General features: G+C 38.8%; 1 protein-coding gene across 1 annotated transcript; it reads right to left on the bottom strand.

Annotated features, from left to right (window-relative positions):
* Positions 1-6,232: 6,232 nt before the first annotated feature.
* LOC115568441 (beta-1,3-galactosyltransferase 2-like) lies at positions 6,233-14,125 on the bottom strand. Its single transcript, XM_030395726.1, has 5 exons — positions 14,118-14,125; positions 13,539-13,611; positions 11,807-11,969; positions 10,597-10,863; positions 6,233-8,300 (listed from the first exon to the last, which is right to left on the bottom strand). Exons 2-5 carry the CDS (start codon positions 13,562-13,564, stop codon positions 7,701-7,703), a joined length of 1,056 nt encoding a protein of 351 aa, XP_030251586.1. The 5' UTR covers positions 13,565-13,611; positions 14,118-14,125; the 3' UTR covers positions 6,233-7,700.
* Positions 14,126-15,345: the final 1,220 nt, after the last annotated feature.

Genomic DNA, 15,345 nt, shown 5'->3' with positions numbered 1-15,345 from the left:
AGAATGATAAGATTTTCGCATTTGAATTATTTGAATTAGTTTCTTTTTTCAGTGCCAATACTTGTTTCAATGCCAATACAACTGTTTTCAATACAAATGTTTCAATGACAATGTTTCTTTTTTCAGTACTGGTTTTGTTTTCTATGCCAATTTTTTTTGGATGCCAAATTTTAAAGTCACCGTTCTGGCTCCATAACGGGGCTATAGCTCACAGGGTTTGACTGACTAAAGACGCTCATCCTATAGCTGAACTTGGATAAGTAGCCCACAACATTACGTGTAATAGCTGAACATCCGTATGTGTTAGATATTTGGACAGTGAAAGCTATATTGTCTGTAAGAGCTCCATTCTATTAAGTGTCCCAATAAGTCATGTCAGCGAGTGAGCACGCACAATACCAGAGCCCTGGAACAGGCTCACCCAAATGGAATAGAGCCATCATTAATGATAAAAATTCCACCTGTGCTTTTCAAGCCAAAATGTCTGCTATAAGAAGGGTTAGTTGTGCTTGTTAGGGTTGGGTGATGTCTGCTGAATTGGCATAAGTCTACAGTGAAACATCGTGATAGACAAACATTGTTGTTTTTTGTTTTTTTTTAAGTATATCTTTTTTGGCCTTTTGGCTTTATTGACAGGACAGTTGAAGATATGACAGGTTGAGAGAGAGGGGGAGTGACATGCAGCAAAGGGATCGAGGTCCGCTGCAGCGAGGACAAAGCCTCTGTACATGGGACTCCCGCTCTACCCACTGAGCTGAACAGCGCCCCGATGACATTGTTGTTTATGAATTTGAGGCAGTATGTCCCCTCAGTGTTGTCATAAGGCAGCAGTTACGTATTAGCTCACCACTGAAGTTGCTGTGACATGAATCTCCAACTGTTTCACCCTGCAGAGGAAACTACCTCTCGCTAACCACCGACATACACCCGTGTCAGGTTTAAAAACGCCGCTGTGTATGTTATACGTTATACATGTACGTTACTTTGCTTTGTTTGGTACCCGCGGGAAAAAAAACAGTGCTGCCACAAATTTAACAGAGTTTGCCTAACTGAACTGGTTTGATAAGAAAATAATAAACAGGATGTGCAGACGTAATGTTGTAATGTTAGTGCACTGAGCAGCAACATTTTCTCTCCCACATATCACAAACAACAGCAACTCTTGCCCTGTGGCATCTTTGTTAACTAATTAATTATTACAATCTTCATGACTGCGTCACATTTTTTAAAACTAATTGAAACAACAAGGTACTCATAGAGTGGAAGTTTGCATTTAGCAAGCAAGCTACCGTCAGCTGTTTTATGTTGTGTCACTTAAGACTAATCAAAATGTAGATTGACACTGAAGACGATCTGGAATGTGAGAAAACAGTGGTTAACATTAGCAATACACCGGTGTTTGTGACTTAAACCTCATTGCAGTGGTCCAGTAAGAGAGTTATTTACTGTTGGAGGCACCTCATGAAACGTAGAAAAAAAATCTGAAAGCAAAAATATGTAACTTGAGAAACATTTTTGTAGGCTACTCCATGTCTTGTCATGTTTCACTTCACATGGCAGCATCTTTGCACACACATTAGCTCTCACCCACAGCCCCCCATGCATTTTTAAACATGTTTACAGGAAAGAGCCGGGCAGTTATCACATATGTGGAAGTGTAGACAGTATATATTAGACAGATATTTTTCATGTCACACAACATGAACACCTGACTACAAATTACACCACCACTGTGTTTCTTTAATCTTTTCTTTTTTTTCGCCTTACCTACTTATAATTTTAAGTATAAAATATATTGAATAGATCCAGTCTCCTGACTGAACCAGTGAGTCACAGTCAGCATGGTAAAATAAGGGTCATTATGTGGTGGGACACAGTCACTGTGTGTGTGTGTGAGTGTGTGTGTGTGTGTGTGCGTGTGTGTGTGTGTGTCGGTGTGTTGGGGGAAGAACAGAAAGCTTGAGGTTTGTGTGTTAGTGTGAGTGTAGGGGAACGAGAGGACGATGGAAAGTGACTCTCTTGCACCCTCTGTATGTGTGTTTGTGTGTAAGTGAATGTGACAAATTAAGAGTGAGCGAGGGGCTGTGAGTGTGTACTGCCTGTGTGTGTTTGTGTCGCAGTGAAGAATGGTCTCTCTGTGGTATCACACAGTGGCCCTGTTCACATCAGGGTCAGCTGCCTACGCACACACACAAACACACACTCAAACACACATTTTTAGACTCATATCCAACCTAAACAAGACAACATTCTGAGTAACAATTGAATAAGAAAATTCCAGAGCGATAGAGGCCGTTTGTCTGTCTGTCTCTCTCCAAATCTCCATCCCTTCTTGACTTTTTCCTTGTACGCATTCTGTGTCAAGAGGAAGTTGACATTCTACTTGTCCACTTTTCCTGAGGGCACTTGTGTTAAAGCATGTTCACACACACAAATGCAGGAATAAACATGTATAGAGTCTTTCTTAAAACTTAAAATAATCACATAGATACATTTCCAAGTGCTGACGTCCCCTTGACGGACCAGTTGTAGAGAAAACTGTCGGATGGACAGCTTCCAAGTGTGAATGTCAGTGTTGTCAGTGTGCGGCAAAGTGTGGTTAAAAAGAAGCGTTTGTTCTCAGCTGGTTAAAAAAAAATAAAAAGTTAGCTAAGTATATTTAGACAACATGATAAAGGGTAAATTAAAAGAAAAAACAACATTAAGTGTCTTATGGTGCTGGACCAGGACAAGAATCCGGAGCAGCTCCACCGCTCATTTTCGCAGATTCTCCAACTCTGAATCTTCCAAAACCTATTCCCTCGATTGGTGTTTTGATGATTGTGGTGGAGAAATATTAAATTAAGATCTGGTGACTGGTAAAGCCAGAGGATATTATTCAAACCGTCAATGCATTCAGTGGCTTCTTGTGGCTGGGTGCATTATCATCCTGGAAGTCACATTTTCTTTTAATTAGTCACATTAAACCAGATGCCTGTACTGATATCAGCAAGTCTACAGCCCACAGTATACATTGTGGAAAGTGTACGGTAAGACAGGTTCAAGGAAAGTGGAATTAAACATGATTTCATTGAAAAGATGGAAGTGTAACCCCACAGTGACATCATTCACTGGTTTGTGGACTACTGTTTGAAGCCTCAATTTGACTATATAGGGTGTCCTGATTGGATCTTACTAAGATCCAGAGGAAACACCTCTGCAGCAACTTGTGAATTCCACGGTAGCCATGGCAATACCTAGGGCCAGGTATAGTTAAAAAAATGTTGATACTGGTACCGATACCTTGACTTGACTGAGTGATACCTTTTTTTGATACCAATTTTCTGGAAAGATTACATTACACATACACATGGTGAGCCCCATCTCTGGGCGTAACCTAGTCTTTTTGTTTGCACGCCTCAGGGCAGCCAATCACCCGCACTATTAAATCTTATGCTTGTTGGCCTATTGATTCCAATGAGATTAACTCTTTAGGTAGTGAAATTTGGTATCGAATGACACACCATTTTTTGATAACTTATTCAGTCGCCACATTAAAGTGTCGAAGTTGGATACTAAGCCCTTAGCATATACTGCATTGTCTTCTATTTTAATCCTAAACTGGACCATAGTTTACAAAATTAACATTATGCTATGTTAAAGAAGACTTGAAACTTGAATCATTAGGCTCATTTTCCCTTCAGCTTACATAATATAAGACTTATCTTTGAAACTAGTGGAGTAGCCCCCTGCTTGCAAAAACTTTTTTGTGAGCAGTTTTGGGGAATTTGGAAGCCTCTCGAACTCTCAGAGCCATCCATCTTAGAGGGGATTTGTGAAGGGAGTGGCTGTAAAAGGCACAATAGTTAGAAAACATAGAGTGGCTGGAGTAGAGAAGCAGAACAGGCGTGTTCCAAGTCTAGCTAGTCGTAGGCATTGGGAGTATATGGAGGAACAGACTGTTTTAGTTGAGGTCACTACTTGAGGACAGTTTAACCTTGGACCTGCAAGAGTAGTCAGCTGTTAGAGCAACATGTCCTCATATTATATGACATTTCTTTGATGCTTTTTTTAATCCATTTGAGAATACTTGGTCCTTGTAAGTATGAAACATCAAAAACACACAACCAGACGCACGCACAGTTTTGCTTGCCTTCCTGCAGAGGCATGCTGAAGTGGTTCTGACAGGCTGGCTGAGCACATCTCTTTATCCGTCTAACTCAGTGTCTCTTTATCTGCTTTTCTCTCATGTAGAGACTCAGACTGGGCTTTTAAAACTTTTATAGACACACAAATGCTTTGACACACAAAAAAAAACCCCATCATGAGAGGACTTTTAGTCGGGACGTAGTGTAGAGTGGTTCATCTGTCTTTAACAGAGGCAAAATGGTCTCATACAAACAGATCGGCATGCATGACAATGGTATATGTATTTCTGATAATAATTAACTCATATTTAGCATCACATTAAAGGAATGTGAATACAGGATCTCATACCCAGGTAATATTCAAAATGCTTCACTCATAATTTCTAATTTCCTTCCTTTACCCCTTTACTGTTTTCTAGTTCGACTGCCTGCCACAAGAGGGCGGTGTTGCTCATGTTTGCATGTCACTCAAACCATGGCTGACATTACACTGTACACAGTATGGGAAATAGAGGGAGGTTGCTTTCAGATTTCTTTGAAGCCTTTCATATCAAGATGTGGTGTTTATAAAAACTTGTGTAGGTGTTGAGTGGTTTTTTCTTCCTGTATGTGCAAATGATCTAAATGACTGTTTTCCAAACTACAAGGAGTCCTGTAGTTTTTATATTCAAGTGGAATAATGAGAGATTTGCACACAAACATGGCATTTCATTTAGACCACTCAAATTATTCTAAACTCCAATTAGGCAGTGAAACATTTTATGTATCAATTATGTCATTTCCATTTGTCTGTTCTCGAGAAAAGTAGATCTTAAACACAACCAGTTTCAAAACAGATATGCACTTAGGATTGATAGAGCAGACAGGAAGAGAAAAAGGAAGAGCAAAAAAAGAACTTATTTGTTGTGTCTCACTGCAGCAAGATTCTTGACAATTGACAAGATTGTTACACAGCAATAGCACAACATTTCCCACGAATGATATAAATAGGACAAAATGTACTCCAACTAGTAAAATATTTTTTAAAAGGAAATTAGCATAAAAAGTACTAACTAAAGTACTAATGTGTAAAAATATCTCACAAATATTGTATATAATATACTTTTAAATAAACTTTTAAACATGAGAGCTCAAATGTTTCAGCTGTATTTTCCCCTACAAACCAAAAACTATGAACAGACAAATATTTTTCACATCTATGTTAATATATGAATAAACATACATTTAAAATCATTCATAGAATATCAGTGTTTTCTTAATTTATTAACCAGTTGTCTCACCATTGTAAAGTTAAGTGAGCTGCATAAAATCAAATAAATATTTTCATCCATCGCAGTTTGAAAGCTTGTTGATTGATTTACTTTAAAGTCCTTTATTGGCTGCAGGCCTGACTGATTTCTGTAAACCACACATTGCACTGTTTGAGATTTTGAAGGCAGATTAACCTACCATTCTGCAGCTAAAAACTAAATGTAAATGAATGGCTTCCAGAAAGATCCCTGGGTTTTGTTACTCAGGAGAAAATAGAAGCTGTTCAGTACATTTTTCAAACTTTCATATTGCCAATTAGTTTTGTCAAAGCCTACTTGGATAAATATCTTTGCATACACTAGACCAGTGGTTCCCAACCTTTTTTCCTTGAAGCCCAAGAAATATGTTTCAATTTCGATTATAGAGAGTTTTGATTGGGTGTGTTACTGGGATTTTATGCAGTCCAGTGTATAATTGGCCATTTTGACTATTTTTGATTTTACCATTATATTTCACCTTCAAAACTATTTACCTTGCCTTGTTGGGTGTCATTATTTCCAGCACAACTTAATATGTGTGACTGTACAGTTATTTTTTCATTTTGACACACATCTCTCAACTCTCTCACCGTCACTGTCGGTCCCTCCACAACTTCCTCCTGTCCCCCAGCAATCAAATCACGTGTCTTGCCATGTAATTTTGTGATTGGCTGGTGTGGTGCCTTTTTCCACCAATAGGAACGTGTTTTTTCGTTCGCAAACTTTTCCTGCTTGCCGACACAGTTTCGTGAGAGAAGTCCGTTTTGACCGTCTCTTCCTGCACCAAACGCGCACCACTGCACTAGACAACAGTATAAAGACATGTGAAAGAACTCTACAGTAGCCTACTTTATTACTTCAAAAATAATGCCTTGCATTATAGTTACTGCACTGTATATTTATATTCCTTGGGAAGAAAAATACTGTAGATTTTACACAGAACATGTTATGTAAGATAACAGCTACATTCATCAGTTGGCTCAAAGAAGTGGCACATGTTTCACTCTGATTCAGTAACTTCCCTTAAAATGTAAAAACCAACCTAACTTTATTATCAGGTCCTTCTTCACTCACAGTTGAGAAAGGTGCAACATGTTTTAAGTTGAAACTTTAATGTGCTAGATAATGATTGCACAATCTGTATTGCAATTATATTCTGGTTGCAACAACAAATTAAACTCGAAACAGGTATAAAACCAGAATGGCACTCAGTAGAGTGCATACCTCCACCAGTACCGAACAGTCCCACATAGGTACCAGCCAACTAAATTCACCTGTTGTTTTTTCCTTCAGTATCCGTGCAATATTCCCTGAGAAACGAAGGAAAATGTTGAAAATTCATTGAAAGTTAATGAGGCTTTTTCTGGGGTTCATCTTCCATGCAAGTTTTGTAGAAATCCATTCTGTATTATGTGTGTGTGTGTGTGTGTGTGTGTGTGTGTGTGTGTGTATATATAAATATACAGTATATACAGTATATATACACCTCCTTAACAGAGGTAAAAATATATATTTTCCCTCTAACTAACATTTTCTTTTTCAGAGAAAAACATCCAGCAACCGTGTCACATTAACGTAGTCCCCCTCGGCAAAGCTGCAATATTAACTAACATGGTCAGCTGAGAAAGCCAGCTAGCCTATTGTCCATGGTTAGATACACCCCTTCCTCTGTGCGGTGATGCAAAAAGAAAATAGTTTATAGTGTCTCCAAAACTCAGCACTTAGCAAGAGGAGGTTAAATACGTATTTTTGTTTTGCTTGTATTATACCATTAATATCCGGGTCTAGTCCCTTCAACTGTTTGCAGCGCACCGTGTGAGCTGTCATCTATGTAGCAGTAGTGTATGGTTGGCCTCTTCCTCTTGTAAGTTTCTGTGGTTAAAGAGTGTGTTCGACATTTTGTGCTTATATATCTGCATACAAATCAACATAATCTTCATGCAATTTAAAGTTACATTATGAATAGAATATTGTAGTAAATGTTTCACATGTAAGGCCGCAAGGTGCAGAAAGGTCCATCATTTTAGTTTATGTTTGTTGCATTCAACATGTACAAGACATGCAAACTGCACGGCTACAAAAACGGTTTTGAAAATTGCTCTCCACCTGAAAAACTTTAAATGATTTGCATCTTGACAATCATCTGTGAAATCTTTGCAAACACTTAAAATATTAACACATTTTACTAATTTGCAAATTGCTTATCTGTGTCAGAATGCCAAAACCATACTTCAAAGGTAAAAAAAATGGGTCATCAAGGTGGTCATGTCAGCAAAGTGACATTTTAGCAGCCACTTTGTACTTGAGTCTGATATGTTTTCCAAACCTCTGAAAGCTGGTTGGAGCTATGTAATATTGTTGTAACGACAGAGGTCCAGTAACAGTTTGTTGTTGAACCAGGGATTGTTGCCCTAAACAAACCACCATGAGGAGGATCTGTATGTGCGATTCCTAAATATCTCATACACAGTCCCACGTACACATCCTCAATGTAAATAGCTTTAACATGTTTAGATGCCTCCAGTATCTTCTTGGCTAAATCCAGTGAGAACACATAGCCCAGCCCCAATGCATATGGTGGGTATGTAGACTCAGAAAAGGCTGAAACAGGCAGAAACCACTTCGAATTATAGTCTCGAAGAACAGCAGCATGCCTTGCCACCAATCCTGTCATGTAAAGATTCTGGCGGGCTGTTGAAAGCATGTCAACAAGTTTGTGGACATTCAGGAACATGTCTGAGTCGATCTTCATGGCATAGGAGGTGTTGGGGCAATGGGAGTCGAGCCATTCAAAGATGACCATGGTTTTAATGGTGAGGTTATTGTAGCTGTCCAAAAAGTTACTCCGGACAATATCATGATGTCTCTGGCTTTCCTGTAACACCTACAGAAGGGGAGATAGGAGACGTGGTTGAAAGCAGCAGTTAACAGATGTTTTGGCCAATTTGTGATAGTGGCCACCTTATGACAGCAAGAACAACTTTTACTGTCATTTTCAGCACATTCTTATACCAAATGATCAAATAGGTCTATGGCAGGAACTCCCAAAACAACATACATCACAGTTACCAAAACAACATGACCATTGTAGCATACCAGCAGCGGTCATATTGGACCGTCACCGTTTGCTCACAGTTTGGTTAAGTTTAGGCAAGAGAACTACGTGGTTAGGTTTAGGTAAACACTCTGGTTTAGGTTAAAATAACTACCTACTCTATAGCCTCAGTTAAAACTGAGGTTGTGTTATGTTCACAAGTTCAACGTAGTTTAACAATGTTACTAAGTCACAGTTTTTGCCTAATGCTTAAACACTGAAAGTGGTTGCTATGCCCAAAGCATCACAACCTCTAACTTTGGTGACCATGCCCTAAACAAAAGTACCAACCCTGCAAACACAATATATGCTTTGCACTGTGTTTGAAATTCTCCAATACACTTCTTGCAAAACACTACACACTGTTTTTTACATTGTTCGAAAAGGAAATCTCATGCAATCATTGGAAAAACACATCTATTTAAAATACAAAACACAACTAAAATTGGAAAAGCACACAGACTCACACACGAAAACATTTAAAATCTAATTGCAGACCAATCAATCTAAGCCATAGCACTACAAATACACCTGATGTGAGAGGCCAGAGCAGCCCCAGTTTGTTGTCATCTGGGATAATGTCAGTTTCCATCGGGCTCTGTTCGGGACTGGTTCACCAACCGTAATAGATTTATTGCACTCAACTTGCCACCATACACCCCATTTTTGAGTCCAATTCAGGAGTTCTTTTCAGCATGGCGCTGGAAAGTTTATGACCGTCAGGCACATGCCCGCATGCCTCTTCTACAAGCCATTGAAAAGGCATGCGGCGACATTGAGGTGAGATCCATACAGGGTTGGATACAGCATGCAAGGCGATATTTCCCCCGTTGCTTGGCAAGGGAGGACATTGCCTGTGATGTGGATGAGGTGATGTGGCCAAATGCCAGCAGGAGACAGGATCCATAGCCTAAACGTCTTCCAATCATTTCCTTGCAACACTATGTTTTGTAGAACATTCTAGGTGTTTTGATGCTAAAAACAGTTTTGAAATGGGATTGTTAGGTTTTGTTTCAAGAGTTTCATTTTGCCGTATAAGTTAGGAGTATCTTGATGTGCTGTGTCTTACACGGCCTGTGTGTTAAGTTATGACACAGTGAGCCAAAGTCTGCAACATGTGTGTAAGCATTCAGCAAAAACTGTAAAAGAAGTCACCGTTGACTTCTGGTTTCCCATCGGACATGAACAGCAGTCTCCTTAATGAAAGTGCTTGTTAAATCCAACCTCCTTTACAGACTTTTCACTCTTTATACTTCCTCTCCTTGTTTCCTCCTTTGCAGCCATAATAATTTCTGCAGCCACTAGAGGTCACCGCCTAACAAAGAACATACTGCTGTCTTAGTCAAGTTTAATGGTCGTTTTTCTGATCTGGTCTCTGCCAACTCATGAAGGAAATATTGGGCTCATTAGCGTTGAATCCCACTCAATGTTCACCATCAAGTTGTTAACTTTGTCTGTTTGTCTTGGTAGTGTGCCAAGGGATTATCAGAGCCTTTTTGATGAAAACAGTTGTCTGCTAATGCTGCAAACACGTTTGATGAGAGGGATGAGACTGAACCAAAGGCTGAAAATCAGAAAACAAGTCCAAAGATGCAGAAAAACGTTAAAAATCTCTGTAAGGTCGAGGGGATCTGCAGCAGTAGGTTATAATTCTTTTAGTTTATTTCTATGAGCAACCACTCCACAGTACACATCAACATTTGGTCCCATAAAAGATCAGTGTAGCTTTAAGGTTTGTGTGCATGAAGAGACAGGCCAGATAGCTGTCTGACACATTCTGGATTATTGCCCTCATGTTACAACATTCACTGATTCTTACTGATAAGCCAACAACTATAACCTGACAAAGCTGATCCTAACCTGATCTCAACTTTCTTTTCTTTCTCTGCTCCGATTACCATGAGGTGTTTATTTTTTCTCTGTATCTTCTGCAGCTCATTCTTTTTGAAACAGGAAGAACAGAAATGCATTTGGATTTCCCTCTATACACAACGGAATAGTTTCCCCTATACACAGTAGCTATACATAGTGTATGGATAACATCAGGTTTTATGATGGTTGAAAGAGATAAAATGAAACAACTCACTTGCTCTTTAAGGAGCTCTGTCTCGTCTTCCTCTTTGGACATTCCCAACAGGAAATAGTGGCTGACCACTCGGCCCAGCACTGAGACTTCTTTGCCCCATGTGTTGCGGATTGTATCACGAGCCTCTCTGTTGTGGGGTGAGACTGGGATCATAAGAACCAAGAATGGGCTTTCCTGCCGACATCTGTTCGGTTCATCCAATATAAAATGGTACTGGTGCGGGTATGCCACAAAGTACTTTGATGTTGAGGGGTCGGCTGGTGAGATCTGTGCAAGCAGAGGAGATTGGGATTTTTTAAGTGTGGCACTCCAGTAGAGTAGGATTTATCTTTGCTTTTTTCTAGGTAACTTGTCTGTTTAAAGGAGCTCTGCGTAACATTTCCATGTATAAGTCTTTGGCCTTATGTAAATTGATTGTAACGGAATCTGACTCAGTTGCTATGGAAGAAGTATGTTTGAGCCGCTCTTATAAGAATGTTTATTTTGTGTGTTGGCATGGTTACCCCCCTGCCCCTCACACAAGTGTTTGCACTGCCTTTTCTGTGCATACATGAATGTCAGACTATTTATGCAGTCTGTGGTTTCCTACTAACTATACAGACTGATACAGATTTAGCTATTTATTGTGACGTGTTTGTGTCTTTCAGGATCTTTCTATTTCCTCTAGTCTCTCATCTTCCTCTTTGTCACTTACTGTTTTGTTAATTGTTAATAAACAGGTGTTTAAGTATTCAAAATGTACACAAGATCGATTTGAAATGCTGTGAATACATTACAGTTACTAATCCCAGCAACTTTTAAAAATTTGGAGGTTGGCTTTTTCACTGTCTTGCCATGTGTGCAATGGATGGTGCTCTCTATGCACCCACTTGACAGTATTCTAGTACATGCAAGAGTTTCGCTTTCTAATTTAAAATATTTCTACACTGCAGACATTTTATCCACAGGTTTGCCATAGTAACATTCTGCACGCGTCTGCGTTCAGCCACAAATTGTGCTCTGACATAAAAATATACAAATCAGGCTTGGGTCCACATTCAAAATTGCCGATCCCGGATCAGTGAAAAATGTCCATATCGGCCCCAATTCTGATCCTGCAGATCGGATCGCGACATCCCTACTAAATAAATATTAAATAGTCAACTTTGGTTCACTAAAAAGCAACTGATAGGTGCCTTTCCTCTCCAATTCAGCCAGTAAACATACTTACATTGCTGACTGAAGTGGTCATATTGCTTTGAGACCTTATTGTCCAGACGTTCAAAGACCATGGCATGTTCGAATTGTAGATTATTAATATTGAAGTTCCTATCATGAGGATCAGCATAAAAAAACCCAACCATCGTCGAGCCCTTAGCCATGGAGTCTTTTCACTGCAAAGACAAAAGAGAAAATAGACATCTTTATTGCGCCTGCTGCATATCAGTAGTGCCATCGATTACTGGATATGAATCAAAGCACTTTGCTAATAACTCCATATCCGCAAGAGAATATTATACCTCAAGCCATGGTCTTTACCTAATATGTAACAAAGTATTTTTGTGCCTAAACCTAGTTAGATCATAAGCATAGCATTGCCACATTGTTACATATAATCGGTGTGTATAATGCACACAATAAAGTTTCCGGGCATTGATTCTCTTCCTCGCCCAGTAATGTAGCCATTCCTCATTAGCTGCGATTTAGAGATAACTGCTGAAAGCAAATGGAGTCTCCATTAAGATCTGCATCCATTACAAACCTCCACAACCACAAAATGCACACATAAAACATTTGTTTGGGGAAAGTGCAATGTGTTTTAACACGTTCTAGATATTAATATGTAGCCTATTGAATTATTTACTATATAACCTTTATGGTATATATACAGCAATCCGTCTACATGATGAAGAAAGCTTAAAAGCAGGCTGAATGTGAAACCCGCACAGCTCTCAGCAACAGAAGTTGAAATTACACTCAAAACACATTTCAAGTAAGACAGAAAGTATTCTGTATTTGGTTAAAGTGAATATTAATATTTTAGCACCTTGGTGCTCTTTTTCCTGTCACATGACTCTTATCAGAGTGTTGGCTATGGTCTACTGAGTTTGTGGTGAGTCTTTGACAGGATAAGACTCTTAACATTATGTAAGATAGTGTTGATTTAAGAGTTGCTCCAAAATATACAATTTATGCATTTAGCTCAAATGCACTGACAACACATTTCAATTGGTTGGCACCAAAACTTGTTACTGGCTTTCCCATTTGTTTCTGAAGTTGCGCCTCTACATGTTTTGACATGAATAGAGTTCACAACAGCACAATTCAAATTTCAGGTTGAAGTCACTGATCTTATACTGTAGATGTTTAATGACATATATTATGGGAAATATATGGGGAAATTACTTTGGGTTAGGGTAACTAATTAACTGAGACAAAGAGAGAAGTAGATTAGAAATGTATGTAGAGATTTTTACTCATATTGTGTGAGACATGTGATCACATAAACATAGACAAACCTGAATGTAATATAAAAGTCATAAATCCTTCTGGTTTACTCAGTTTTGTAGATGTATATTTTACTGCATGGAAAAACTAATCATTAGTACTACTGACATGGCTGTTTTTTTTCTTCACAGTGGCAACCAGAAAAAAAGATTGCAACGACATTATAGCAATTATTATAGCATTATTACAAGCTACAAAATACGATTTTCTTCTTTTGCTGAATACTCGATTAAACATTAAAGCCATATATGTAGATGCATTTGTTCACTGCCGATCAATACAATTGCTCTAATGTATGTGAGTAGTGCCGTCAGTATCAGTCTACCATTTTACTGGTAGCCAGACATATTTCTCACAAAAGCTTTCATTAAAAACCACAATGAGCCATGGACTGAACTGTATAATCCTTTAAAGTCAATACATTTCAAATAAACAGAATGAAAATCAACACTTACCATTTGGAAACAGAGCTCTCCAGCATTTTCAGAGAAGGAAATCCAAGTCGATTGCTGTGGCAGCTACAGCACGCTAACACACAGACAGCCAGCAGGTAGAATAGAGGATGTTACAGTCAACTGTCCTGCTGCATTGTGGTTTGTGGTGGTGAGACTGACAGACAAATCCGACTTTCTTATGAGCAGACAACACACTGACTGAAGACTGATCAGCTGTACAGATTTGAAATATGCATGCTGGTGTTTCCTTTATGCTAGCGTGACTCAACATGCATTCATACCTGTGTTGCAACATAGTTACATTTAGCAAAAAAAACACCACAACATGAAGCCCTTTTCTTTGTCCTGTTTTAACTTTTTCTCTCATGCGTTTTCAAGTTTAATATATAGTTTGAATTTCTCTACTGTTGCATTTATTGGAGCTAAATTTAAAACATTTTCGTGTGATTTGATGTGTATTTACACAGTCTTCATTGCCCCAAACACTGATTGCTTTAAATATTGAGATCCCAGGTTCCAAAAAATACCAATAGTTAATATTCATACAAAAAGGATTTAGTAAATATGGTAAAGACATACCTGGTTCTGGTCATTAAGTCACAAGGTAAATTCCTCACAGTCATTGTATCAACAGTTTGAACCCAGTTATTGGACCAGTGCTTCATACGTGAATGAAATTCAACGCCTCTCACAAATATTTCACAGTAAAAGCATCCCAGCAAGGTAGAGGGCTTGTTATGTTCCCTGAACTGGTGGAAGGCTTTTATTGTGAAACAGACAGAGGGAGTGCTGGGTTTGTGTTCACAGCAAGCTTAAGCAAGGGGAAACCAAGAAGCCGGATGGTTTCTTACATCGTATTACAAAGTTATCTGACAAATAATGGATACATTAATTCTATGGTAAAGGAATTATAGCATGTATTACAAAAATAGCTGAATAGAGGTTATGAGCCTGGGTCATTATTGTGTGTATATTAGAAGCTGATCTGTCCCTCTGCCTCCTAGTGTGTGAGCAGTCTTCTCTGAGTGTGTGTGTGTGTGTGTGTCTCTGATAGCAGGTTGGACCTGCTGATTGGCTTGATCCACCTGATTGCTGACCCAGGATTGGTCAGATGCAGGAGAGGAGCTTTTATGAAGCACCGACTGACTGCAGTCTTCCTCTCCAACAATTCTTCCACTTCTAACTTGGACCAGTGTCTAGCTTGACTACTGTTTGTATGTGTTATGAACAGCAGTGATTAACTACAATCTGATCATTTGTAAATTTGTAAATAGAAAACTGTGTGGTAGCCCAGTAGGAGAGAGAAGCCTTTTTCTTTAACCCCCTTTCTCCTGTTTTTCCTTATTTAGGAGTCAGGAACTTTTGTTAATATTTTTTGATTTGTGAAAAGACAGGGAAACAGCTTCTTTTGTTTGTTGTGTTGGCTTGTCTCCCTCTAAAGCTAAATAAAAGGCTACTTTTAATATAATTCCCCTTTACCAGTAAGATCTACTGTGTGTGGTTTGTGAGAAATATATTAGTGGCTCACTGGATGTTCAGTTACATGAAACCTTCCTTGAGAGTCATTGTCACAGAACTTTTCTAAAGACTCTACGCAACTTCCATGCAATCTCCAGTGTACCATGTAGGTTTTCAGGCATATATGTATTTTTATGTGATGAAAGTATAGCAAGAGACAACTAACTGGCTGCACAGGATATTTAAGATGAGGGTCTATGTGAATATGTCATCTTAAATATCTTGTTCAGGCAGTTAGTTCTCTCTTGCTATACATTTCATCACATAAAATATATATATGCCTGAAGAC

The sequence above is a fragment of the Sparus aurata genome, chromosome 18 (assembly GCF_900880675.1).
Source record: "Sparus aurata chromosome 18, fSpaAur1.1, whole genome shotgun sequence".
In the NCBI taxonomy this organism is placed as follows: Eukaryota; Metazoa; Chordata; class Actinopteri; order Spariformes; family Sparidae; genus Sparus; species Sparus aurata.
The sequence above is the reverse complement of the archived record's forward strand: the minus strand, read 5'-3'. Positions and strand labels throughout refer to the sequence as shown.